Source organism: Euwallacea fornicatus, chromosome 7 (genome assembly GCF_040115645.1).
Source record: "Euwallacea fornicatus isolate EFF26 chromosome 7, ASM4011564v1, whole genome shotgun sequence".
NCBI classification, from domain to species: domain Eukaryota; kingdom Metazoa; phylum Arthropoda; class Insecta; order Coleoptera; family Curculionidae; genus Euwallacea; species Euwallacea fornicatus.
Window position 1 is genome coordinate 2,815,740 of NC_089547.1, and position 25,621 is coordinate 2,841,360.

At 33.9% G+C, this 25,621-nt stretch overlaps 5 protein-coding genes across 11 annotated transcripts; 2 read left to right on the forward strand and 3 right to left on the reverse strand.

The window, feature by feature from the left end:
* Nucleotides 1-55: 55 nt before the first annotated feature.
* SMC6 (Structural maintenance of chromosomes 6) lies at nucleotides 56-3,829 on the reverse strand. 2 transcript variants are annotated; one of them, XM_066283470.1, is made up of 3 exons: nucleotides 3,590-3,829; nucleotides 2,265-3,542; nucleotides 56-2,180 (listed from the first exon to the last, which is right to left on the reverse strand). In XM_066283470.1, exons 2-3 carry the CDS (start codon nucleotides 3,529-3,531, stop codon nucleotides 211-213), a joined length of 3,237 nt encoding a protein of 1,078 aa, XP_066139567.1. In that variant the 5' UTR covers nucleotides 3,532-3,542; nucleotides 3,590-3,829; the 3' UTR covers nucleotides 56-210. The 2 variants fall into 2 exon arrangements, with proteins under 2 accessions (XP_066139567.1, XP_066139568.1); XM_066283471.1 differs by having other exon boundaries at nucleotides 2,265-3,533; nucleotides 3,590-3,828.
* Nucleotides 3,830-4,143: 314 nt separating this feature from the next.
* On the forward strand, nucleotides 4,144-10,737 carry LOC136339894 (uncharacterized). Of its 3 annotated transcripts, none has more exons than XM_066283472.1 (19): nucleotides 4,144-4,362; nucleotides 5,606-5,757; nucleotides 6,215-6,415; nucleotides 6,472-6,646; nucleotides 6,704-6,902; nucleotides 6,956-7,229; nucleotides 7,280-7,425; nucleotides 7,536-7,647; nucleotides 7,839-8,043; nucleotides 8,192-8,336; nucleotides 8,393-8,597; nucleotides 8,782-8,954; nucleotides 9,066-9,181; nucleotides 9,239-9,348; nucleotides 9,476-9,708; nucleotides 9,797-9,940; nucleotides 9,989-10,207; nucleotides 10,260-10,370; nucleotides 10,420-10,737. In XM_066283472.1, exons 2-19 carry the CDS (start codon nucleotides 5,616-5,618, stop codon nucleotides 10,618-10,620), a joined length of 3,111 nt encoding a protein of 1,036 aa, XP_066139569.1. In that variant the 5' UTR covers nucleotides 4,144-4,362; nucleotides 5,606-5,615; the 3' UTR covers nucleotides 10,621-10,737. The 3 variants fall into 3 exon arrangements, with proteins under 3 accessions (XP_066139569.1, XP_066139572.1, XP_066139570.1); XM_066283473.1 differs by having other exon boundaries at nucleotides 4,145-4,362; nucleotides 9,989-10,180; XM_066283475.1 differs by lacking the exons at nucleotides 10,260-10,370; nucleotides 10,420-10,737 and having other exon boundaries at nucleotides 10,053-10,180.
* Nucleotides 10,738-10,962: 225 nt separating this feature from the next.
* On the reverse strand, nucleotides 10,963-11,720 carry levy. Its single transcript, XM_066283506.1, has 2 exons — nucleotides 11,517-11,720; nucleotides 10,963-11,391 (listed from the first exon to the last, which is right to left on the reverse strand). The coding sequence occupies exons 1-2, from the start codon at nucleotides 11,620-11,622 to the stop codon at nucleotides 11,156-11,158; spliced, it is 342 nt and encodes a 113-aa protein (XP_066139603.1). The 5' UTR covers nucleotides 11,623-11,720; the 3' UTR covers nucleotides 10,963-11,155.
* A 353-nt stretch (nucleotides 11,721-12,073) lies between these two features.
* LOC136339904 (dual specificity mitogen-activated protein kinase kinase 4-like) lies at nucleotides 12,074-22,403 on the forward strand. 3 transcript variants are annotated; one of them, XM_066283494.1, is made up of 9 exons: nucleotides 12,074-12,478; nucleotides 13,374-13,560; nucleotides 13,688-13,717; nucleotides 14,094-14,203; nucleotides 14,260-14,447; nucleotides 14,506-14,713; nucleotides 14,871-14,962; nucleotides 15,563-15,990; nucleotides 20,868-22,403. In XM_066283494.1, the coding sequence occupies exons 1-8, from the start codon at nucleotides 12,457-12,459 to the stop codon at nucleotides 15,947-15,949; spliced, it is 1,224 nt and encodes a 407-aa protein (XP_066139591.1). In that variant the 5' UTR covers nucleotides 12,074-12,456; the 3' UTR covers nucleotides 15,950-15,990; nucleotides 20,868-22,403. The 3 variants fall into 3 exon arrangements, with proteins under 3 accessions (XP_066139591.1, XP_066139590.1, XP_066139592.1); XM_066283493.1 differs by lacking the exon at nucleotides 20,868-22,403 and having other exon boundaries at nucleotides 12,075-12,478; nucleotides 15,563-17,891; XM_066283495.1 differs by lacking the exons at nucleotides 13,688-13,717; nucleotides 20,868-22,403 and having other exon boundaries at nucleotides 12,080-12,478; nucleotides 15,563-17,891.
* On the reverse strand, nucleotides 18,078-25,123 carry spz4 (Spaetzle domain-containing protein 4). Of its 2 annotated transcripts, none has more exons than XM_066283490.1 (7): nucleotides 24,937-25,123; nucleotides 19,968-20,302; nucleotides 19,697-19,909; nucleotides 19,358-19,647; nucleotides 18,976-19,303; nucleotides 18,606-18,794; nucleotides 18,078-18,436 (listed from the first exon to the last, which is right to left on the reverse strand). In XM_066283490.1, the coding sequence occupies exons 1-7, from the start codon at nucleotides 24,958-24,960 to the stop codon at nucleotides 18,247-18,249; spliced, it is 1,569 nt and encodes a 522-aa protein (XP_066139587.1). In that variant the 5' UTR covers nucleotides 24,961-25,123; the 3' UTR covers nucleotides 18,078-18,246. The 2 variants fall into 2 exon arrangements, with proteins under 2 accessions (XP_066139587.1, XP_066139586.1); XM_066283489.1 differs by having other exon boundaries at nucleotides 18,079-18,436; nucleotides 18,976-19,306.
* Nucleotides 25,124-25,621: the final 498 nt, after the last annotated feature.

The window sequence follows — 25,621 nt, forward strand, 5'->3', positions numbered from 1 at the left end:
CATAATCCCAGGTCAAGATAACTTACCAAACATATAAATTAAATAATGCAAAGACCAAATTGTAAGATATTTTATTTTTAACATTTTTTAAAATGTATAACTTTCTTTATAAAATGTCTATGTGCTTGTACCAGAGCAGCAGTGAGTAAACACAATTCTACATTAATTTTTTTGGAGGTCCCTGAGTTTAGTTAAACAAAAAAAACCACCTCATACATTAAACCTCTGTGGATCTTGCAATCGCAGAACACGCACATTTCCTGAAATAGATGGCATATCCTGAGGAGTTAAAAACACGAATTGCAAGTCCGGTTTCGCGTTTGCGTGATGAAGTAATACTTCTATTACTTTGGTACGGTTCATCTTGTCCATAAACACGTCGAATTCATCAAGAAAATAAAATGAAAAATCCATGCACTGCCACAAAGCATACAAAAAGGCCACTGTAGAAAATGATCGTTCGCCTCCTGACAAATTTGAGGTAGTAGTTTGGCCCTGTGAGCCATGCTGCGGCTTGACAATTAACTCAAGTTTCTTTTGATCCATATTTATATCCAAGTTTCCTGTAAACTGTCGATATTCTAAAATTTTCTTGAAAGAGTGTTTAATCAATGTTACAAAATAGTTTTCCGTAAGCTTATAATATTTAGCCCTATTCTGTATGGCCTTATTCAGTGTGAACATGCTTTGAGTCAAGGTTTTGAAGCAACATCTGATAGAGGCATGTTTCTCTGTTAAATTTTGATAACGCTTTGACACTTCCTCAATATTCTCAGTTTCTGTTTGCACTTTAGCAATGTTTCTAGAAACTTCTCCCATTTCTTTAGAAATTTCTGGTACACTTCTAAGTCTCAGTGGTCGCTCACATAATAGCTCCGCTTCAGAAGTCTTCCCACTTAGTTCTTGTTGTTTCATTTCTACTGCTTTGTTGGCACTCTGCCTTTTTCTTTGATATTCTTCTAGCTTCTGTTTATAATAATCGTAGTTTGTAGATAATTGTCTTTGCTGCAATTGTTTCTTCTGAATTTGTTCTTGAAGTGGCCAAAGTCGCTCCTCGACCTCGTTGCTGAGTTTTTTTAGGTTGCACACTTTCTCTTCCTGGGCAGTTATTTTCGCCTTCAACTCTCGCAACTTTGTTTCAGATTGACCTAATAAACCTTCTTTTTCGTTTATGAGTCTTTGAATGTCACGCTGCTCATCCTCTAAGTTGTTTAAATCGTGCACTTCTGGCTCAGCTTCATTGCTCAATTCATCATACTCTTTTCGAATTTCTTGTTTTGCAGTGGTCATTTTTCGGATTTTATCTTCTAACTCTTTTAGCATCAGGCTGCGGCTATCAATATCATTTTGTAGGGCTTGCAGCTGGTTCTGAATCGCTTGTCTCCGATTCTTCTCTTTTACTATGTTCTCCTGAAGATACTCCATGTGCTCCTTCGTGTCCACCTGTAAGTATCTGGCCTTATGATAGTTTGAGCCGTAAGTTCTGTACTTCGGATCCGGATAATACTTGTCTCCTTTCATTGTCAAGCTTTGTTTGCAATTTTTCGGAACCGACCTTTTATCTGACATTAACTCCATAGCTCTCTCACCATTTGGAATCAGTAATACGTTTTCTGTGTTCATTTGATCGACAATGCAATTAGAAACTATGGGATCGTCAATTATTATTGCGTCATATAAAGCAGTGCAATCCGGCGGAGAATGCACCAAATTATTGCTCACATCATGCTTCCTATTAAGAAATTTTGATGTTATGATGGTAGGTTGATGATCTCCTTCTAAACATCTGGCGAAAATCTGCTGCAGCAATTTCCCATCATTTTGATTATCCACCGTGAACGCTCCCAATATTGAACCACCTAAATAACCTTCAACGGCTATTGCCCATTTCTTATCTTTCAGCTTTATGTATGAGCCCAACGGTCCTTTAGGTTCGTATTTGAATGATGACCGTTGACTCCTGATCATTTCTTTCACCTTCGGAATGCTCGTGCCATATAACATCAGAGAATTTCCCTGCTCTGTTCGCAAAGCTTTTAAATTTGATTCTTCTTGATTTATACATTGATTGATATGTTTAATTTCTAATTTGAGGCTATCGGCATCTTCGCGTTTCTTGGTGATGTCATTTTTGACTTGAAATCGGTCGTTTGCGCAGGTAGCTAAGTGTTCATTGGCACCTACAACAAAATATATACACTTAAATGAAAAACAAAGACACTTCAGTACAGTAAGAACGCCATTGGGCAACAAACATTACTTACCCTTCAACCTATTTTGAAGTTGTGATAAATTATTCATTCTCTCTCTTTTCTGCTGCTCCACTTGAGACATATTTTTGTTAGTATTTGCAATCTCCTGTGCCAAGTACTCCATATCCTTTCTTTTTGATACAATCTCAATATCCAGATTTTGCTTCACCTTTTTTGTCTCCATAAAGGCATTTTTCAATTCTTCCAATTCGCGCTTCATATCCGCTTGAGGTCGTTTTTTAACTTCCAAGTCTCTCTTTAATGTTGCAATATGTCTCTCATTTTCTTGTACTGTCTGTTCAATTTCTTCAATTTCTTGGGCTTTTCTGTTATTCTGCAATTCCAATTCTTTCATTTTCTCATCAATTTTGTCTACTTTTTGCTGCTCCTCTGCCAATTCCTTCTCAATGTCTTGGACTTGAGACCATTGTATTTCATTTTGTAATTCTAATTTCTTATCTTTTAATTCAACAATCGATTTGTACCCCGCTATGGTCACTTTAAGCCTATTTATCTCTTCTTGCAGTTTTTCAAAACTAGCTTTTTTATCTTCTAAATCACGAGAGCATTTATTTTTTTCACTTATTGCTGCTTTATACTCATTTTCCAGCATTTCCAGCTTAGTTGCTTTCATGAAAAGTTGAAACTTCTTTTTTGGATCATTACTGCTTAAGAAGTTCCTGGCAGTATCTTGAGTAAGAAGACACACTGGATTATCAACTTGAATATTCAAAGTAGTTGTTATATTTACAACTTCTTTGGCATGAGTTGAAATAACTGCCCCACTTTCAGCTTTCACTTTAAAACTTCCACCACCTGATGCAGTGATATTACGACTAATAGTAATAGTTTTCCCATATTTTTTTGGATGGTAAGCCATAGGACCTTCATTGTAAAGCTGAATTTCTATGTTACTTGACGGCTTTCCCACTTTTATAAAATTCTTGATGCTGGTTCCTCGGTTAGTTAAATTGGCTCTTCCTCCCAAACCCACAATTAGAGCAGTTAAAATGGCACTCTTACCACTCCCATTTTTGCCTACCAAAAAGTTTATGTTTTTTTGCCGCAAGTCGACATCTAAGAAAGAGTGGCACATGAAATTCTTTAAAATGATGTAGTTAATTGTGCCTGCTCTCCTTTCGGTAGCTGAGAAGTTAGAAATTTCACTTGATGTTCTGGATCTCTTTGAAGAGCTGACAGTTTCTTCTTGAGACAGTTGAGTAAGAGGCTTCCTCTTTTGAGCCCTATTGGAACCCTTGGAGGGTTGACTTTTACTCATAGCTGCAAAAACTGGATAAAACTTTGGGAATAAAGTTCAATCACTATATATGCATTACCTTTGGTCGAGTGATGTAAATAGTCAATGATTATTTGATTGTAAGCAATCTCGTGTCCATTTAGATTGCTTTCAACCAGTTTGTCGATTATCAATGTTTTTAATAGTTTAAATACATCATTTATCACAAAGTACTATCAAACTCGGAAGAAAAATTTTTGTTTACAACGATGTTTGGCAGGGAGGTGAGGAGAGGAATTGAGGGAAATATATTGTCAAAAGTCAAATAGGAACAGCATACTATGTAAAAACTAGTCATATCGCAATGGCTGTGTCATTGCAATTAGAATTATGTTTGAATGTGGTTGAAAAGCACCTCTAAAATTTACTTATATTTATATTAAAAAAATAATACAAATAATAAATTTAGGATATGAGATACCAGCTACGTAAATCTCAAAATATGTTAGTAAGACTTATTATAGCGTCTTTGAGGCGGCGTTGCCTTTTAATGTCTATAGCTTTATTGTATTATAACATATATTGATCTTGTCAATTTTTGAAATGGTCGATGTTAAGTACGTCAATGAAATGGCGTTTTTATTTTTTTTATTCTAATAGCTATGACATGTCAATGTTTGAGATTCTTTTCGATTTTTTTTATTTACAGAGTGTTAAGTATTCTTCCTCCTTCAATAATAAAAAGTGTAAAAAACAATTATTATCATTTATAGCTTTTTTCATGTTGTTATTTTAGTTTAGTTCAGTTTTTTCCTATAAAGATTCAGTAAATTCAATATGAACTTCTATTAAATTTTGTAGAAAAGTTTTATGGTGAGTATAAACGAGTTACCAGAGCTTGCAATTGTTAAATTAGTATTATAATGCTAACATAGCAGAACTAATTGTTTTCCTTTCGATACTAATTAGTATTAACACCAAAAATAAATACATGAAATAGCTACTGTATGCAAAGCGATTCAAAGTATAAAGTGAGGTACCAAATCAAATTTAGAACTTTTAAACTAGGAACTGAATATGTGAATATCAGAAAGTTACTTGACGTACATACAAGCGTAACTTTAAAAATCTCACATTACTCAATTCAAATACAATATAAGTTTAAAGTAAATTAGCCTTCCATAGTTCACAGAGTGATAAAGTTAACTCTTTTGATAACCTGAGTCACTTTCTGAAATACCCTTATATTTAAGTCTTCACTGGCCCTGCATTATCTAACAGACAACTTGGCATAAATAATTGGGCACCATTGGGTAGATTCAAAGAACAGGACTGTAACTCTATTGTAGCAGCTGCTTTTTGCTATTGCACTAATCTTTACACAGTATTTTCATCACATGCTATACTGAAAAATTGCCTTTTTTGACAATCCAAAAATGAAATACCAATAAGGTTTTTTCTCTTAAGAAAATAGCTTTGGTTCAGGTTTTCATCTTCACAAATTTACTAATTAATAAGTTCTTCATCATGATATAATTTACTTTTAAAACAAGATGTAATAAATAGCTTTTCGTCAACTGGTTCTAGGAAACATTTTATTTAGGCACACATGCACAACTTGGAAATATACATTTGTTTTTGTTATTTAAAAAAGTAGATAATTCATGTTGACAACATTATCATTTCAATAATTAAGATAATCAATAATGAATCAGGTATGTCGTCAAAATACTAGTTACTACCTAAATGTTCTAAAAAGATTTAGAAGTCTTGGAATCCATTGATAAGGTTTTCCTTATAATATTAAATATTGATATTGATATTTGTATATTTTTGCTATTTGATAAAGTTATAAATTAGTGGGAAAAAATATTTCAAATTATGTAATTGCACATTATTTCATGTATAATATACAGACAATTCACGAAAGGGAAAAGTAGGTGCCTTTTTTATGTGTTATAAAGGCTTTTAAAGTTCTATGAAAGTTCATTGATTGTGACTTTTGTTTGACCCTAATGAAAAGTTGTAATTAAGCATATATCTATGTGTAGCTTTTTCCTACCATTTTATACCATATTACTTCCTCAATAGTTAGAGCTATACAAGTATTTTATAGACATATTACCATGGAAGCTGATAACATCCGAAATGAAAAAATACAGAAGGTGCTAAAGAAATTCCTCGATCCTAATTTCAAAGTGAAGAATGATGTTTATTTAAACCAATTTCTAACCCATTTGGTGGGCAAAAATAACTGCAAATCATCAGGTGAGTTTCTGCTAGTGTAAAGAATTTGTGTTTAAATTTCTTGCTAAATGTATGGATCCAAAAATAAAATTATATTATATCCAGAGGGTTTTAAAATTGTGAAATCTTCAGAAAAAGATACAATTGACTTTCTCATTTTCTATTCACTATTCAAGATAAGTGCTTATCTTATGTCGAAATTCTATACTAATTTTAGCCATCCAACATCAAATATGCTCCAATATATCTGCCAATTGGCTTTAAATCAATCTTGCATTTTAAGGAATCTAAAAATATTTAAAAAAATGAAATACGTGTTTTCATTCTGATTCTGGTGGTTCTTGCTGTGGTTACAATTAGTTTATATGTCAAGAGAGATGATGCTGCAAGTTTGACAGGAAGTGTAGTAATGGTACCACCTTACTATCAATCGAAATTTATATATTTAAAAATTATAGAAGTAAATTTTGTTTTATAGATACAACAAAAGCTCTTACCAGCGAACAAAAAGACCAGTTCAGTCAATGGCTGATAGAAGCTTCATCAGTATGGGAAAAGAAAAAATGTATACCTCCAAATACCATCTTATCATTCACCCTAAACTTAGCCAGTCATTTAAGTAAAGATGAACAAATATTTGTTAAGCTCAATAGTCAAAATGTGTACGAATCTCTGGCCTGTAAGTTCGAGGTAGAAACTTTTTTTAAATATCCTTGAAGATTTATGTTTTTTAAGGTATAACTCAGACTAGTTTTGACAAAGACGCCAGTATAATCCATGGATTTGTTGCTATGTTATGCTCGTTTTTGGAGCATAAAAGCGGGCTGCAGTGGGTTTTGGCTACCAACTATTGGATTAAAATATTCAATTTGGGAATAAATGCTCATACTTTGTATATCCAGAAAAAAGCGTTAGTAATGTTGGATCAATACCTCATATTACTTCAATAGTTAAAATTCAATTTCAGCTATCAATTCATAGCAAAACTTTTAAAGAAAACAATAGTCTTTAACCGACAGTTTTGCCGTAACTTAGTTTATTTGCTTGTTGAGCCACTAAAGGACGCTTTAAGGATATTGCCAGCCCCTCAAGAAGGGGAACCAGCTCCAATTGAAAGCAGCACTCTCTTTGAAACCCTGAAGCCCAGTTTAATATATATCTCAGAGGTTTACATTTAAATCAACTCAAATACCATCTTCCAATATATTTTTCATTTAAGGTAACAGAAATTTTAGTCAAAGACGTGCAGGCAGCAGTGTTGCATTTATTTGAGGAATCTGAATTAATCGAAACCGTCAAAAAACTGCTGCTCTTGTCTCAAATTGAAGATTTTTCATGCGAATTGATAAAAATAAGATTTATAATGTTATTCGCCAAGCTAAGTAGAGATAGGGCGATTAAGGAAGGCAGTGTCAATGAAGTCCTCAATGACTCATTATCTTATTTCGACATGAAGACATTGTTTGACATTATTGAAGGGGAAATGGATAAAGGTGAGAATAAGTGGCGATGGAAAATGATTGCTGGAAAATTATTGTTTAAGATCATATGAAGTGTGTGATTAAGGTGTGCCATTTTGCTCACTCTGTGTACCGCAGCATACCAGGAAATGCACCGTTGTGTGTGAGAAAAGGCGAACCTATCGAGTTCGAGAACCAAATGGTATTGTTTCAGATAATGCCTCTCATGGTAAGGGCTTACAAAACGTTCTACAGCGCATTGTATTTTACAACATGTCGCGCAAGCTTTGCAAATTTTCTTATACACTTATATCTTAAAACATCACTACATCTTTTCAGATTTTTTTCGGTAACAATGGTGTGAGCAAAGAAACGAAACTGAACGATGTTTTTAGAAGGGAATTTGTTCAAAAACTGGTTAAATTGAGCGCTATTAGAACACTTGGTATTTGTAAGTTACAAATAATTTTATTGATATTTCTCTGTATTGTTAATCAAATTTGTCATTCATTTGTTGGGGGTATATGAGATCTTTCAATGTAAATTTCGAAGAACGAAGAAAGACGCAATACTTACATATTAATATATAGTATAATGCAAAATACCACTAACAAAATATAAGATACCTTGACGATAATATAGGTTTTAGGTGGAAAAACCGTTTAATGTCGAGGCAAGCCTTAATGGAGGACATGACTTTCGGATTGCAATACATGCTTAAGGCGAAAAATCTGTTAAACAAAGAAAGAGCTACCATTTTTTTCCAACCCTTGATATATGCGATGAAAGATTCTATAGCAGTGTTGAAAACAGGGGATTGCACGTGTACAAACAACACGAACCCCAGGTGTGGTGCATAAGTTAAAAAATTTAATTCTAAAGCTAAGACTAAGTAGGCGTCACGGCACATGACCTTAAATAATTAATACAATATTTTTTGACTTTTATTAACGCATTTTATATGAAATTTTTGCGTAAAAATCTATTCATTTTAGTTGCGATAATTTTTTGGTCACACTATTGGAAACAATAATAGACTTGGTGCTAACATTTGATTTAACATGGAAGGACAGCATCGAAACCATATCAGTAATGAGCATTGCCTGTGAATTATTACAATACACCTTTTGGAGTCAAAAGGTATCATTCATACGCTTTGTACAAGGGAATAATGAAAGGGAGTATTTTTTGTTTAGGTGACAGTGTCGCTCCTCAGATTACTAAACTTAGCATTGGCCAAATATATGTCTCCAGCTATGGCATTGCTCACATACGATTCGAATGATTCCGTAGTTTCGCACACCGGAAATTTATTAGTGGCTAGATGCCATAGTACCAGTTGGGAAATTAGAGATACAGCTTTAGAGTGCGTCCATACCATGGCGGTAGATGCAAATATCAGTAAGCAGTGATAATAATAAATGTATAGACAGGATAAAGCTTTTCTTCAGTGTATAAGTTAGAACTCTGTACTGCAAAGTTTCGAATTTCATTTGATTCGTGTGGTGTTTAATTTATTTTAACACATATTTTTAATACAACACATCTTTGTTGAAATTTTATATAATTTATTATTTGCTTTCAGGATTTCCTGCCCATAAAAATGTTCTACTTAAGGCAGGGTTGCCACAGCTATTGGTGCAGATGGCCCTCAACGATTCCGAATTTTACGTTAGAGCCACCGCTTTTAAATGTTTGCAAGAATTAATACAAATTGATGAGATTTGGGAAGTTATTAAAGTGATGGATCAATTTTTGGTAAATACTTTGATTTTTAGTAGTTCTCTAATAATGAAATAATGTGCATCCATGTTTGGGTAACATTTGTTACCCAAACAAGGACCAAACAGATACTATGTTTTGTTGTAGGACAAAATTCTCAACATATTTGAAAATGAAACAGAAGGTGTAGTACGGAAAGAGGCAGTCACTTTGATACATAAAATCAACCAATCTCAACAGTTTCCCAATTGCATGCAAAACAAGTGAGTGACAATTTTATATATTGATATCTCGAAAATGTTGTTTGTTTCTATTTAAAGATTATACGATGTGATGACCCATGGTGCCGTGGGAGACCTTCATTGGGAAGTTAAATGTAATGCCTTGGACTTTTGGTTACACGTCATTAAAGTTCATCTTGTTAATCAAGGTATTTGTTTCAACGATAATTTATTTCTAGAAGAGTTTTTTATACAAGATTTTTAAACTTTTTTGCTTGATTAAACATTTTAAAATAAAAATACCTTGAGCATGCTCTTAATTTTAAACAATTATAGGTATGATTGATGACAAATTTCCCGAAGTTACGTTCTCCAAAGAGAACCGAAAAATTGTTATATTGAACGAGACTGAGGTGCGGAAGCGTCTTGTCAAAGTACTAAATCAGTTAAGCCATAATGGCTGTTTGTACGTTTTAAAAGCAACATGTTTAGACGACTGCGATGTAGAGGTTTCAAGGAAAAGTGCCACAGCCCTTGTAAAACTGGGCGAGATGTTGAAATTTTACCACGTAAGTGGTGCTTTATTTTTTTCAAACGATTCGGTAGATATAAAAATAACAAACGGAAATAATAGAGAGAATGTAATACCATTTTTAGGTACCCAGCGAAAATATAGATACAGTGAATTCGCCAACCTTATCTGTTCAAACCTCACCCAGCGAAAAATCAATGGGTGGAACTTTATCCAATTGCATCGGCGATCCTGTTCCAAGCCCCTGTTCGAGTATAAGAAGTCCTGAGGTAAACATAGTTTCTTTATTAATTCAATATTAATGTTACTTCTTATAGTATGCTTCAATTTTTAATCCGCTCAGTCCCATTCAATTCCCTTCTAGTCCTTCTCTAAATCTAGATCTCTTGTCTCCTCTGAACTCAAACCCCTCTGATTGTTCGGGATCTTGCATAATGGATCAGGAGACACTAGCAGAACTTCCTCTATCCAAAGTTATGGAAAATTCGAGTATTAATTCGGACTCAAAGGTACAAGATTTACAAACTCATCTTAAAGTATGTAGCCTTATTTGAAGTTGCACCAATAATGCTTTACCTTATTTTGCAGAATACATCTTTAAGTATGATGGATCCGCAGAAATTAGACTCAATTATGGATGATTTGTTGAAGTCCAATGACATGTCCTTTCTCGAACGAATTTATAGTCCTGCGGATCAGGTATATATCTATTTCTTTAGGAATCTCTATATGAACATAAGTATTGTAGGTTAAACATACCATCACAATGCAAACTAAAAAGTACTTGGCTCCTTCGGAGTTTCTTAAATTCATTTTTTATAAAGTAGAAGATCACATAAAACAAAAAACTCACTGGTTGGATAGTCTCGATGAATTTGACTCTTTGTTAGATGATATATTGAAGGAGTATAACATTGAACCTGATATTAACAAAATGGATTGTTATTGAGAATTATCATTCCACAATTAAGGTCAGTTTTCCACATGACATGCGATAGTTATAGAATCGTAATTTTTATTTTTATGTTTTTATATGATTCATTAATAAAATTTCATGAAGAGTAAATTTATCGTAGTAATTTCCTGAAATTGTGATGAAAATGATTCTATATTGATGTGAAGTATAACACTGCTGCAATAGCTGGTATGGTCATTGTTTAAAACATTTTGTTATTTTAAAAGATGTTTTCAATTTAAATGTGACAGACCATTATAAGTCTTTTGGATTCATTTCACTAAGATTTATGGGGGAGTCCTAACATGGGAGTAATATATTCTTTCAAATCAAGCATTCTTTAGTTATTGTAATAAGATTTTATTTTTGCTTACTGTTGCTGTAGTTTTAAAGAATATAAAGTTTAATTCTTTGTATTTTAATCCTTCCTAAAGAACCATTACATTGAAACTAATTTTTTCAGAGCATAATAAACATATTATACTTAATGAAAAGAATGATTGAACTACCCATTTTAAAAAGCTCTGACCTATGCCTCATATCCATCAGGCAATGGATTGGTTTTGGGGTTGTGAAACAAGCTATGGTTGCCATCACCCCATGGGAATCTTTTTTCGCGTCTAGTCATGTATTCATATTTGATGAAATGTTTCTCATGTGGGTGTTTTTCATGTTCCAAATGTTGCAGGTAGCAGTTCACCCCACATAGAATGATGGATGGGAGAGCCACAAATAAGGAGATCTTTTTCCAAATTTTGTAGCCACCTAAACACGAATGTTTTAAATTACTATTATTACTACTACTGAAAACAAGCTTAAATTAATGAAAAATTATGTTTTTTAAGGGTTATTTTAGAATTTTTGTTATGTAATCAATGAAACAGTCTCACCCTCATGAAGACCCGAAACGGCAGACGGGCCTTCTATTTGCGGCACCGCCCGTTGAACGGAAGTTTGCAGGAATCGCCTCACGGCATGGTTAAAAACTGCTGACATCTTTTTGATCGTATAAATTGTGAATTTGGGAGAAATACTTCAGGCCAAAAAATCTTCAAAGAATTCTCCAACCTCAACTGAATCTTTTCCAATATGATTGACAGTGACAGTTACATTCTTTAATGGCTGTCTTACGTCAATTATGTCTTGTTGATAAATTATAGTTAGTCTCGGAATTAAAAAGCTGGCAACGTCGCTGACTAGCCATTTACAGACAGTAACCATTTTCTCGTAAGTTTTCATGTTTCATTTGAAAGAATGTGAACGTCCATTAAAATTCTGGTGGAAATTATTAATTAATTCTAGCATTCTATTATACTAAATTTAACGGTCCTTTTTTATTAATTGTTCATATTCAGCCTCTTCATAATAATATAAAATGAAAAATGGGGATGGCTGCATCTACCTGAACCGTAAATTCTAAAATGAAGGCGCAATCGCAGCTCTAAGAGATATTCGCGATTGCGTAAATCATACTTTAACATTATCGTTTCCTAATCAATCCTAAATATAAAAATAAAATAATTTGTGGGGTAGTTTTTGTAGCAGTGCAAATATCGTGTGTACTGCAAAATTGTAAATACCGCTATTGTAGGAGGGGTATTTATTCTTCTACAGTTTATAAATAGTTTATGTTTATTTTCGCATACACAAAGATGCCATCGTTTGTTTAAACAAAGGTCTATCCGCGAATAAACATGCCTGCTATAAACAATACTTCTCGTTCCTGGAATCTGCTGATTAGGGAAATCGTAAATAAGGAATAAACTTATATTTTAGTGCTTTTGCTTTTGTAGTTTTGCCAGGTACCTAAGGTACAGAATATTCCTCAAAATGGCAGATCAACACACTCCAGGTAAATATTTTAGATGTACTTGTTTTATCCTAATTTTCCTATTTGCAATATTATATCCATGGAACTGGAATATTTCTATATGCTTAATTTTTAAGAAAAAACAACTGAATGCAGTAGATAATTCATTAAAGCATCGTTGATTCTCAGAAAATAGACCAGTGACATTAGATTCTATCACGTTCTTATCCATGCTTTGATAAAAGAAAATCATTTTGAGTAAAGTGGCTTGGCCACTCACTACTTTTCAAAAGCAGGAGAGTTACAATTAAACATTAAATACAACTATTTTTACACTCCTATAGGTCATTAACAATGATATTCTCAATAAGAATACAAGCCGAGCTCACTTTGTAATGTGGCTTGACAGTTTTGCATGCAGAAGCATCAATTTAAGTCACACTTCGTCTTAAGCCAGAGGAATATAACATAACTTTTATGTTGTCATAGATATGTACTTACATTTCAGAATATTTCCATTTTCATAAATAATTAACATATTTAATTTTTTAAATATTACATAATGGCATATTATGCCTGCTTTTCATTGCATTTTCTTGGCATTTTACCTTTGTTACTTTAGTTACTTTGTGATAGTTATTTTGTTACAAATAAAATACCCAGTGGATAACCTTTATCACCTAATTTGGGAACTACCCCTTAATTTGCCTACTGTGTTGTATCACAAAAATCTTTTAATGAGAGCTATGAAAGCACATTATCAGACTCTTTGGTACTAGCAGAATTTTATTTAATTTAGAATACGGTTTTTAAAACAAAAAAATCTGCCATAAATGTGTTATATTAGAAACTTTACATAAAGAAAAGGCAATAAAAGTACAGTTTAATATAAATATAATAATTTAATAAACATAAACATAAATCTGATGTATTTTAGGGAGAAAACCTGCTCTTATGAAAATCGATTTTCCCCAAGCAAACTCTTCAGCAAAACCTTTTGCAATTCGTCCACTTTGTCAACCTCCAGCAACAGAGAAGTCTGGATTACCTTCCTCTTCAGTCAGAACAAAAATGAGCCTGCCTATCACTAGCAAACCAAAGGATCCTGCCATTACTAGAACCCCGTAAGTAATTAATTTGGTTTTCTTGTTGTGATTTGAAGGGTTAAAGGAGGTGAATGACTGCAATATTGTAAATTACACGTTGAGCCTATAGTCAAAAACTGTTTATTGTCATATTATGTTTTTGCAGTACTCGGCAGGTTGATAGAAGCAAAACAAGGTAAAAAAGATTTTGTTGTTTGGAATTGTGTTCTTGGTGTGGTTTTTTTGCTCTGAAGATTCTGGATTGTGTTCAAAATTAATAGTTGCATTTTAAAAAGGTAAATCTAAAATAAAGTCTAAATAATTCATTAATAAGATTTAAAAATCAATGCCCTGATGATGCAGCATTTAGAGCTAGTAATCAATTTCTTGTAGCAAGGTTTTTTCATCAAAAAGGTCTTATATTTATCAAATTTCTCAGTTTTCTACCTTTATTCCCCTTTGCATGTATTTCTATATTGACTAATAATTGAACATTTTTGCACTACATTATTATAAACTTGTGGTTCCACTTTCACCTAAAGTATTATTTAAAAAAGTTCCATTTCTTCCAGAGAGGCCAAGTTAAAAATTTGTCACTCCATTAATTCAAGTGGAAAGTTACAGATTGGAGGAACTACTTACGATTTTACATCGGATGATTTGCAGGATTTGGGTGAAATAGGTTAGTGTAATGTGGATTGTTTCAAAACTGTAGGTACCTAAATTTTTATTGAACAGGTCGAGGAGGTTTTGGCACTGTAAATAAGATGGTCCATCGTAAGTCTGTAACTACCATTGCAGTGAAACGAATTAGATCCACTGTAGATGAAAAAGAGCAGAAGCAACTTCTTATGGACTTGGATGTTGTAATGAAAAGCAATGAGTGTAATTATATTGTACAGTTTTATGGGGCGTTATTTAAAGAGGTGAACTATAAAGTTGCTAGTTGCTTTGTTCATATTCTACATTCTCTATCTTGTTCAGGGTGATTGTTGGATATGTATGGAACTAATGGACACATCCCTGGATAAGTTTTATAAATTCATATATGAACGCCTTGATCTGCGAATACCCGAGCCGATTTTAGGTAAAATTGCTTTGGCAACTGTCAAAGCTTTAAATTATCTGAAGGAGGAACTGAAAATTATACACAGGGATGTTAAACCTAGCAATATTTTATTAGATAAGAACGGTGAGTATCCATTTAATAGTTGAGGAAATTTGTTTCAGGATTTTGTTTGTGATTGAGCTACAGGAAAACTTAATTTTCACTATTGTATCTACTAATTAATTTTAAAAAGTGTCATGTTAATTGCAGTTACTCATCTAATTTAGTTATTTTTTTGTAGGTAACATTAAGTTATGTGACTTTGGAATTTCTGGTCAACTTGTCGATTCTATAGCTAAAACTAAAGATGCTGGGTGCAGACCGTATATGGCGGTAGGTTACAATTATTTTCCAATAATTTTATGTGATTTTTCAAACGGAACTTAATACATTGATGGCCAATTTATTTTTACTATTTTTCCACTGATTTAATCAGTGTAAAAAATTACTAGATTAATTTCCATTGGTTTAAATGAAAATATATAATTATATAAAATGAGATCATTCCGTGCATTAACTATATAGTTTTTAGAGATAATATACGTCATTGTCATTGTGTTACATTCCTCTGCCTATCGTCAAAATTTATCTGCATTCTTTTTGTGGTTAACATATAATATAGTGTTAATATTATCCCTTACATATTTTTATTTGTTCAAAGTACGCGACGTTTAATATTTGCAGCTGCAAGATAGTGCGTTTTATGGCTTTTAAAGGAATCAGTGATAAAATAAAGCATAAGATATTGTTATTAAATGTTGTGTTCGCTATATACTCTTGGCGTCAAATTTGTAAAAAGTTAATACTTTTCATTCTCATAGTACACGGGTAAGTGTTTTTTACATATCTCAAACTTTCATGTTTTTTATTACATTTTCACGTGTAGGCTGCTTTTCTATATAATAAACGTAGCAAATGCTCCATTTTTTTTAGCCGGAACGCATCGACCCTCAAACAGCAAAAGGTTACGACGTACGTAGCGACGTTTGGTCCTTAGGCATCACCCTAATGGAAGTGGCCACTGGTCATTTCCCATACAAGCGATGGTCCAGTGTCTTCGACCAATTGGCTGAAGTAGTCAATGGCGAACCCCCGCGACTGACCACCAACGGCAACGCGTTCACCGCTGAATTTGTCAATTTTGTGAACACGTGCCTAATTAAACAGGAAACGTCAAGACCCAAGTATAACAAGCTATTACAAGATCCGTTCATATTAAGGGCGATTCAAGAAAGGGTCGATGTAGCCGCATATGTCACTGAGATAATGGACGAAATGGCCAATAATGGAATCAGCGCGTTTACTACTAATTTGCAGTAACGACGGTGTCCGGTTTTGTCGTTCGGAGTAGATGCATGTTTGTAAGTTTTGTTGTTGTTTATTTTTTTTTGTTTTTGTTTCATACTTTAAGATTTTTTGATTTCTTTAAACCGTTGAAATTGGCGCTGTAAATAAATCACTTAATAGATTTTGTTACGTGACACTTGTCCATATGCGGCTGTTTCAAGCGTATTGAAAATTCAAATAGTTTACTGCAGTACAGTAAGTGTTGACTTTTTAGGGGTAACTGTTGTTGTATTGTTGATAATATCGTAAAACGCTGTGTGTTCGAGTCTGTTAGGTTAATGAGAATCAGGGGACGTTTTATTCATGCAATTCCGCTTTTAGACGTCGATATAGGCGTTTTCCCTCAATGTAGCGAGCGAGCGAGGGAGAGGCTACATTAAAGATCTCAAAAACTGAAGATTTATGAACAAACTATTAAATTTCTAGTACTTTTCTTTTCCAATTACCAAATACATGGCGGAAGCTTCTTCTGTGTACTTAAAGTTCTTTCATTGCGACATTGTTAGCGGACAAAAGATATTGATAGGGAACTTTCTTGTTCCTCGTAATTACATCCTTGTTAAATGATCAACCCTTATGTATGTTTTAAATTTCAAAGCATCCCCTCTAAGAACATTAAATGTTGTAACTTTTTCTCCCTTTATCCCACACTGCAATTGTTCCTGTTTAAAAAATAGGTTAGTACTAAAAGTTTCCACCGTGTATATTATTATTAAATTTTACCTATCGGACTAGAAAACGCCAATGTCTTATCTGTTAGACATTCAATAAGTAGACTCAGGTACATTACTGATTGCAGTTACCATCCTTAAGAGGCATTGTTATTAGTCAATTTCACTTATTAATATTATTGAAGCTATCCAGGTGAACTCAGTCCAGGAAAATGAAATCAATTGAACAGTTAGAGTCTCTAGTTTCATTCTGGAAACTTTGAGGTACGGTATATTTTTGGTGAAAATTAAAATTGGTTTGCAATTAAGTACTCTTTAGTTTAATTGAATTCATTTCGTATATATCAACTTATAGTAGAAATGCTTTCCAATCCCGAACGTTTGTACTATCTATTTTATTTTAATGCCTTAGATTCAAGGATATTGATTAATTAATTGACTAATAAGAATCCGGCTTGAATTATAATAATAATTATTATAATGGAAAGTAATTAATAATTTCTAAGATTGATTTTATGTGGTAACTGTCTTACTTTTTACTCAGCAATTTCCATAAATAGATACGCAGGTATAGTCTAGGAAATAAGGACTGATCATGACGTAACATATTGCATCTCACTTGACGTCCATTTGAATGAATAGGTTATTAGAGACAAAAACCTGTGACGCCATAGTAAATATTTCCTAGATCTTTTAAAAAAGATGAAGCTCAGCTATCGTCATCATAATATGTAACACCAACTAAATAGTTTTTTTAAACCGTTTTTAATTATTGCCATTGTTGACTACGTGTTTTAGTACGTCATATTTGATTGTGATAGACTTGTATTTATTGACTTACTAATAGTTCTTAGGCTGTATAGATGTAAACTTTTAGATTATGTATATTTTGTAGGATATCATAAAAGGAAATTGACTCTGAGGTGTAAATACTCGAGCTAGCACTTGCGGGTTCTCGGTTTTATTAGTTTAATATTATGAAATTATTTAATTTTCGTTGGTGCTGAAGTTAGTTCTTGTAATTTCAAGTTTAAATTTTCCCCAAGTATACTATAGGGATATATCGGTGATTTATAGTCACAACGTTGCAATAAATATTTGTGTAATATGATGTAGTCCCATAGTGAGGTTTGTTTACGGTACTTTGAAGTTATTGTAAAGCGGGTCTTTATAAAACAATTATTTGATTTTATCACTTTAAAACTGTACAATATTCCAGTAATATACGGTTTTATTACACGGTTTCCCCTGTTTTCGGTTCTTGTAGCTTTTACACGGATACTCATGTGAATCCTATGGAGGAATGTGGATACTGATATTTGAGTTTTCCAAATTAATTTTATCAATTTAAATTTTGGATCATGGCCTTGTTTTTGAATTTACAGAAACTAAAAGCACTTGTTCGAAAAGACTATTTTATTTATTATTTACATTTACGTAATTACATATTTTAATTAGTTATTATAACACATTATGCAACATTAATGATTTTTAGAACACATTAAATTTCCATCTAAAGCTACAATAACAAAAAGTTTTACTATAGGTAGCACGAGCCTTGATTCAAATTTGATACAACAAAATGGAAATTTCAAATTTCTAGCCATATTTATCTCCCTCTCGGTTAGGGTCATCTTCATCGGAATAAGACATTTGAAATCTGGGACTTCGAGAAGTGACCCTAAATTCGGGGGGCATATCGTAGCATTTGCATACACAACACGAAGGGAACTTGAACCAATCTGAGAAAATGCCCCTGCATTCATTGTTTGGATCATAAGCCAGTAATCTGCAAAAATATATTATAAAGAAAATTGTAGAGAAAGTTAAGGATAGAATTTTCGATGCTTTGATAACTTTAAGTGCAAGCTTGATGTTAGGGTTAACAACACTAGGAATAGTAATGATTTGGCTTAAACAGCCTATGCAATTTTTTCGCATAAATAAGATAGACTTACCGATGGAGTCTGTATTGTTGTTCACACCTGCACCCATCTCTGCAGTACATCTGCTTATGCTCATATGAACATTTCTCCCAATGAACGTACTGCTCGAAAGGGTACATGTTCAAAAGGGCTAGAACCTCCCCTCTGGTGTTATTAGCCCAGAAGGGCGCCACCACTTCTTCCTTTACCGGACAGGCGTTACTGTAACGCAAGAAGAAAATGAAGAAACGTGTTGACTTCATTATTAGTAACGGATTTTAATAGGACGGTGCACACAAACTTTCACTTCACACGTTCTTCTGGCCTATTAGCAAAATGCATATACATGTAGAAAGTTGTTTACCAGTTAGTAACAATTCGCAAAGTTTCTTATATTACTTACAATCCCTTCATTTTGTTGAAATTAACAGGCTTTTTCTTCACAGTTTCATGCTCCATGTCCTGGAATAACATTGCAGGGGTATTTCCCGTTTCTGTATGCTTCAAATCTCCTTCAGCATCAGCGAAAACTTCACTATTTTCACTGAATTCTGCAGTATGGTCATTATAACCATCTTGAGGCTGTCTTTCCATTGCTTTATCGTTATTTCCCCCTAACTTATCTGCACCCGGAGTTTGAGTGGTTTTGAATGTCGTTGCAGTAATTTTTTTTAAATTCCATTCGGTAGGACGCTCTGTAGTGGTGTCTGTAGTGGAATGTTCTAAAGAATCTTCTAAAACTCCTCATGTAATTCGACTTTCGGATTTTAAAATTAAATACCTACCTGTGGTGGTTGTGGATCCAGATGTGGTAATCAAAGTGGACTCCTCAGTATAGTCCAAATAAGCAGAAGCTTCAGTAGTTAGTTTAGTAGTAGAGCTCCACCTCAAAGTTCCGTGTTCGTTGCCCCCTATTTCATTATTCTCCTCTTTGGCTGTGGTGGTGTCTTTTCTTATTGTTGTTGGAATCAGCTTGGTTATGTTGCGAATTGATGCAGGTTTTTGAGCGGTTGTGGGACTCAATTCTGTAGTCGTAGTTTTTTGAGTAGTGTACTGATTTCGATTGCTAACAGGTCTGCAAAGAAGGGCATTATAATGGGTGGGTGAATTAACTAGGTTCTCACCGGAAATGAGCTGCAGCTTTTAGCTCTGCTAGTTTGATTGCTATGGCAGCTTCCTGCTCTGAGATAACGAATTTCGTATTTAACACATCTTCATTTGTTAAATCGTCCCTCAAATAACGCGCTTCTTCATCGTAAGAAGTGTCGAAGTCATCAAAATCCAATTCTTGATCTAATTCGTTCTCCACATCTTGATTTTGATGTCGTCTTGCAAACCTGATTTTTTTTAAGGCTTTATATGAAAAAAAGCCTTAAACTCAAATCGCTAATATACCTTACGGGAGTAGGTCTCCAATGCCCATACCCCCCTCTCTCCCTCTCCCTCTTTTCCCAAGTTTCTTCAAAGTCTTCCAGTTCATCCAATTCAGCTTTAAGAACATGTCCATGTCTTTGATCCCCGTACATTCGGCGCATCAACCCTTGATTGTCCTTAACGAACCGTTTGACTGCTTTCCAAGGGTACAAATTGCCGGCGTGTGCGCAGTACCCCACGCGCACCAAGTCACATGGGGGTTGATAATTGCGCCCTGCTCGGTAAGGGCGTCCGCAAGACGCCCGATCTCCCCCTCCTGCATCGTAACCTGTGCCCAAAATGGTACAGGCGTAAAGCTGAAAGCAAGTGAAAGACGACTCAAAATTAAAGTAGATAATAAACAAGATAATATTTATGATTTGATGAGACAAAATCTATTAGTATTGCTTGGGCAAGTTTTTTGTGGCTAGATCGAGTTGTTTAAGGTGAATTTATCATGTTTCGTTTTTTTAACCCGGAAAAGTGTTGTTCATGTGCAATTAAAAAAAATTTAATGTAATGTTACGAGTTAATTGTTTCATCACCATTTTGTCCAGATATTTTATATCGATTTCAGATTAGTTTTTATCGTCATAAGCAAAATTCAGTTTTAAATTATTAATAATTATCAGAGAAAGTTTTATAGCTCTGGTAACAACACCACTTTCCTCTAAGACACTTCAAGGAACACTATAAAACAAAGGAAGCAGTTGGTTGGCTGGCAGTGTTATCAGTAGTAGTTTTTACCGCAATCAGTTCAGGAATTCAAAACTCTTAGATCAATTTTAGTTATCATAATCAATAATTAACAGTTGCATGAAAATTTTACTGAAAATATGTTGCCTGAAAAATATCCTTATAAACCATTTTTGATTATTTTAGCTCATAAATCTGCATATATTATGCAAATCTTGCAGAAGGAATTATGCAGATGTTGATTTGGAGCTGTGAAAGAGCTTTCACCTGAAAATTTATTCCTTTAATTCTGACTGTGGGAAGAAAAGCTCATTTTGGGACACGCCCATGTAATTGCTGCCTTCCATGCATCTTTCAAAGATGGTGCCGCCCCAGGAACTTTTGATTCACCGTTACTCAAACCATTTTACTCTACCGAGGATTCTTTAATTTACCGGCGAAGCGAAAACAATATTGAACAAATCGATTGCAGTCTCTAAATGAAGGAGATACTGTGTCCCACTTTTAAGTATTTATTAGAGAATGTGGCAAATTGAGACTTTCCTGCATTAAAGAATTTTTGTTTGTTGCGCAATTTTTGTTGCAGTCTGCAAAATAAGTTTGTCCTGAAAAGTAAAACTGACTACCACATAGTGATAGAAACCTGTTTGATGGGTACTTGAAGCACCTGTTTCTGTGCCATTGAAATCATCGCATCGAAAATGGTGATCAAATAAATATCTAAGTATGTTAGTGGGTTATTAATGGTTTGTATGCAGGCACTGTACTGTTGCTTTCACGAAAAATAATCAGTTCTTCAAAAAAACTGATTTTCTTACTAGTTTTTATTGTTGTATTTTAATTCATAGCAAAGGACCATTATTGTGTCTATGGCAAGTAAAGATTAGGTACACCTCGATTCAGCTCGGAAAATAAACAATGGAACTTTCCCTCAATAAACTTGCCAATTATGGCTGTCTAAAGCCGCTAAAGTAATCAAACTGTTAAATCTAGCCATTGTCTCATAAATGGCCACGCACACCTGAACAAAGCAAACCGAATTAATAATTCTTATTCTAATTCCCGTTATAGATGCTTTATAAAATACTTGCGTAGTTTTGTTCCACTTTCAAACGCACATTACTTTCGATTTTCAGAAAATTACTACACAAAATTGTTTTTTTTAATTAGACTTCGAAGTTTGTTAAAAACACATTTTATAATTTGATCTATTTTTAATTAAACAAATAAACAAGTTATTAACATGGTAACAATGCTTTTGCCATATTTTTAGACCCAAATTTTCATATTTCCTTTTTTGTTAGGCCATTTCTTGACTCAATGGTGAATGCACTGTTAACGAGTTTTTTCTTCACATTTTATCATCACAATTATAATTTAGAAATTCTTTGTTTTTAAATAAAAATTTAATATTTAAGAACAACCAAGTCGAATTTAACTTCTACATAAAACTCCCTAGAGAATCTAATGCCATAAAAATCGAAATTGAAACATTTCATTATATCCTCTAGAAACTCCCTTTTATCACTTCAAAAATGCAAATCAACCGCCTTTCTCTTTTCCGTTCTATCACTTTCATTTGCTTGATGAATTACAATGGAATTTTCCTCCCAGTACAATCTAGCCACCCATTAGTAAAACGCTCGTTGCTTTAGCACCTAGTTGATCAAGCCATGACTAAAGAAATTTATTCATTGTCCTTGATTCATAAATTATATCACTCGCAATTCTTCAACACTACTTTTATACATTACAGGAGTTCAGCAAGCATGAAGCAAGAAATGGTAGAACAGACACAAGACATTTTTAAGAGCCGGTTTTGAGTTTTAAGAAGGCATTAGAATATCTGTTTCACTGTAGAAAATTTTCCTTTATTAGTGCACTAAAGTACTTTTTAATAAAGTGTAAATGTAAGACCTTAAACTTAACCTTAGTGAGGTCTAAAAGTTCTTTTTTTTAACCACTTACGTGTATTTGCACATCTAAATAAGGAAAGCAAATGTAAGATTTTTAAAGTAATCTTCTCATATTGTTGGTGCCCAACGAGCCTTAATAATAAATTCCTCTTCTATTTAGAATTCCAAATATTTGCCCAACCTACAAACCTACATCGGCTGCTATAAGTATACTGATTTAGTGGTTAATTGCTAATTAGCAGAACACCTCGGAAGATTTATTGAGTGTTGCTAATTTCTTCGTTGTGCAACATTATGGTTGGCTGCAGATTTTTGTGTTTCTGGGATGTAGTTGAGTGTTTCTGTAATGGTCCAGAAGGGAAAAAATGTTGAAAAACTGGGAATTGTGATATTTATTACTTTGATGTGAAAAAAATCGACGGATATGTGACAAAATGGTGAATGTACACCTTCAGATTAGTTCGGTTTTGTTATGGTACTGTTAATTAACATACAACTAGTGCTATCTCTTGTGATTTGCAGTGGCAACGAGATAGTTTAAATTTGCAGCTGAAAATTCTATCATATATAACCCCTTTGCAATATAACTGAGTATTTATAGTTGCACTGTTCAATAAATTTTTGAGAGAGCCGATTATACAATAGTGGTACAAGAGCTTTCATTACTTTTCGAGTTAAAATTTTATTTTCTTTTTCGAATTAGTCGCATATAAATAATCCTTTCTGTGCATTCCGTAATTTATAATTTCAGCTGTCAATGATCAAGATTATTGGGGAAGTTGAATATTGCCATCTGGTACCCTCCCACCTCTCCTTTCATTTTAAGATAATTTATTTGCTCTTAAATGATGTTAAACACATTGACGTATCATTTACTTTTGAGCTTTATTAAGTTTGTCAAAATTTTATACGTTACGCGCTTATGCAAATTTTTAAATTTTTAATCACTACTTAGTTATTACCTCCAGCGTGTTTACCCTATTGCTGTGTTATTAAATGTTAATAATTTGAGTTGTAAATTGTCAAGTTTTTTGCCGAACTTCAATGATTCCAGCGACTTTCAAGACAGTGGCTTATCATGTGTTTCTTCACTTATAATAAATTTATTTTATTTTTCAATTCGATTGTTTCTAATAACTTTCCATCTTGCACCTCTGTGTTTCAATCGAACTAGAGCTACAAATCGTAATATTTGAAGGGGATTTTGTAGCAGTGACGTGCTATGTATTTTTTCTAGAGCTACTTATTATTGTCAGTGTGGTCATCCGCATTATGCGCTTATGAACAATCACAATTTCAGCTTATTTATAGAAAAAATCTAATAATTTCAGTGACCCAGAACGCAGTGGTGAACTACGCGCTTTTTCGGTTGTAACAGGTATTAAAGCAAACTTTTCTAGGGCAAAAAGGAGTTATTATTTTCCATTTGGTGACTACGAAATTCTACCTACGCCTCAGAATATTGACAATTTTAGATCGAAATTAATCGATTCTTTGGGTATTTTAATATTGTTAAAAATTGCACAAAACAGTGGCGTGGCATGTGTTTCTTTACTTTTAAGAAATAGCAAAAATCTATCAAAGCCGTGTTTTTAGGTGGTGTTCCAATTATCCTCTTCTAATGCGCTTTGTACACGTATTTATTGGTCGAAATATGAAAATTGTGATGCGCATTCCAATGGAAGTTTTAACACTGTGGCGTGTCTTGATTTTTTTCCAGTAAAGCATATTTTAACAGATTTTACTCTGAAAGCTGCTGATTCTTTCCGAATTGCTCGTTGTGCTCTGATAGCGATATTTTGAGGTGCAAATTGTAGGCGTTACAGGGAATTTTTAGTGCTTTCAAGACATGTGCGCCGACGTGTTGTAAATTGTTTTTTTTTTACTGGAAGAAGTATTTTCTGCTGTTCGTTTGCGAAAGCAAATTTCAAGTTAGCCACGCAGCAGGAAACTAATGCCAGGCCAAAAATCCAGGAAAATTGCTTTTATCTCGGTTATTGTACGCAGAAACCGTGAATCGAGGTCTTATACCCTTAGTCCACTAATGTCCAACTCGTTTCCTCCAAAGATTCTTCTCAAAGGGTCGCGAACGTCGAAATATAAAAAAATCATAAATAATTTGATCACATTTGCGAGCTTCAATCGAGGCATGACGAAAAAATAAGGAAAAGTTGCGGAGCAGAAAATGCGGAAGCAGAAAAGGTACAAACGGCAATGATCCTACTTAGCTCATTACCCAAGATCTGGAGAATGGGCGAGACTGAGAATACCCAATGAGCATGCTTAAAATCATCGAACTGACGTGAATAATTCGCAAAACTTCATCAAAAAATACTCACAAGCAAAATAAAACAACTTATCATTGTGCATATCTCACATACACCAGCTCCGAGAAAACCGAATCACTATCTCCCACTGGCACTAATCAATCCACTATACCGATAAATCTTTAAAAAATCAATTATTTGTTGAATAGACACCACGGTGCCCGTTTTCCATGGTTCGATTTCTCTTCGATGCACTTGAAGAACATGATGATGGGTCGGACGCAGCCTGCGGAAGAGCGACGGAAGAAACAGCTGTTCGCGCGACCTACTGAAGACCAGTCTGTGGTCAGTCAGTCAGCAGGGTCGGCTCGCGGACCGGTGAAAGAAGAAATGGAAGAAGAAATGGCTCTGTCGACGAAGAAAGTGGGTCAGCTGTTCGAAGAAACATATCAGCGACTCTTCCCCTGCTGCGTGTTTGTCAATGGGCGAATTGCAGAGGCGGAGAGAGCTTATCAGATGGGCGTAGGCTCCTTTTTGATTTCATTATATATAAAAGTGTCCATGTAGTCGGTATGAATATTGAGATTTGCGATGGAAGTTCACTGATTGTGGCATACCTACATATGTATACATTTTCGTTTATGGTTTTAAATACTGTAACAGGTCCCACCTACAAAGCAGCTACGCAGCACATCCGCTTCAAGCATAAGATTTATCTATGAAGTTCTTCTTGTCACCCTCACACACATTCTAAATT

Coding starts and splice junctions, on each gene's coding strand:
- SMC6 (XM_066283470.1), bottom strand. CDS start 3,531: ATGAGTAAAAGTCAACCCTCCAAGGGTTCCAATAGGGCTCAAAAGAGG. Junction 2,181..2,264: donor ACTTCAAAATAGGTTGAAGG/GTAAGTAATGTT, acceptor ATTTTGTTGTAG/GTGCCAATGAACACTTAGCT.
- LOC136339894 (XM_066283472.1), top strand. CDS start 5,616: ATGGAAGCTGATAACATCCGAAATGAAAAAATACAGAAGGTGCTAAAG. Junction 8,337..8,392: donor ACACCTTTTGGAGTCAAAAG/GTATCATTCATA, acceptor TTTTTTGTTTAG/GTGACAGTGTCGCTCCTCAG. Junction 9,941..9,988: donor CGAGTATAAGAAGTCCTGAG/GTAAACATAGTT, acceptor TACTTCTTATAG/TATGCTTCAATTTTTAATCC.
- levy (XM_066283506.1), bottom strand. CDS start 11,622: ATGTCAGCAGTTTTTAACCATGCCGTGAGGCGATTCCTGCAAACTTCC. Junction 11,392..11,516: donor CGTTTCGGGTCTTCATGAGG/GTGAGACTGTTT, acceptor ATTCGTGTTTAG/GTGGCTACAAAATTTGGAAA.
- LOC136339904 (XM_066283494.1), top strand. CDS start 12,457: ATGGCAGATCAACACACTCCAG. Junction 14,714..14,870: donor TATTTTATTAGATAAGAACG/GTGAGTATCCAT, acceptor ATTTTTTTGTAG/GTAACATTAAGTTATGTGAC. Junction 14,963..15,562: donor GGTGCAGACCGTATATGGCG/GTAGGTTACAAT, acceptor CATTTTTTTTAG/CCGGAACGCATCGACCCTCA.
- spz4 (XM_066283489.1), bottom strand. CDS start 24,960: ATGATAAGTTGTTTTATTTTGCTT. Junction 19,910..19,967: donor TGGAGACCTACTCCCGTAAG/GTATATTAGCGA, acceptor AAAAAAAATCAG/GTTTGCAAGACGACATCAAA. Junction 19,307..19,357: donor TGGATCCACAACCACCACAG/GTAGGTATTTAA, acceptor GAGGAGTTTTAG/AAGATTCTTTAGAACATTCC.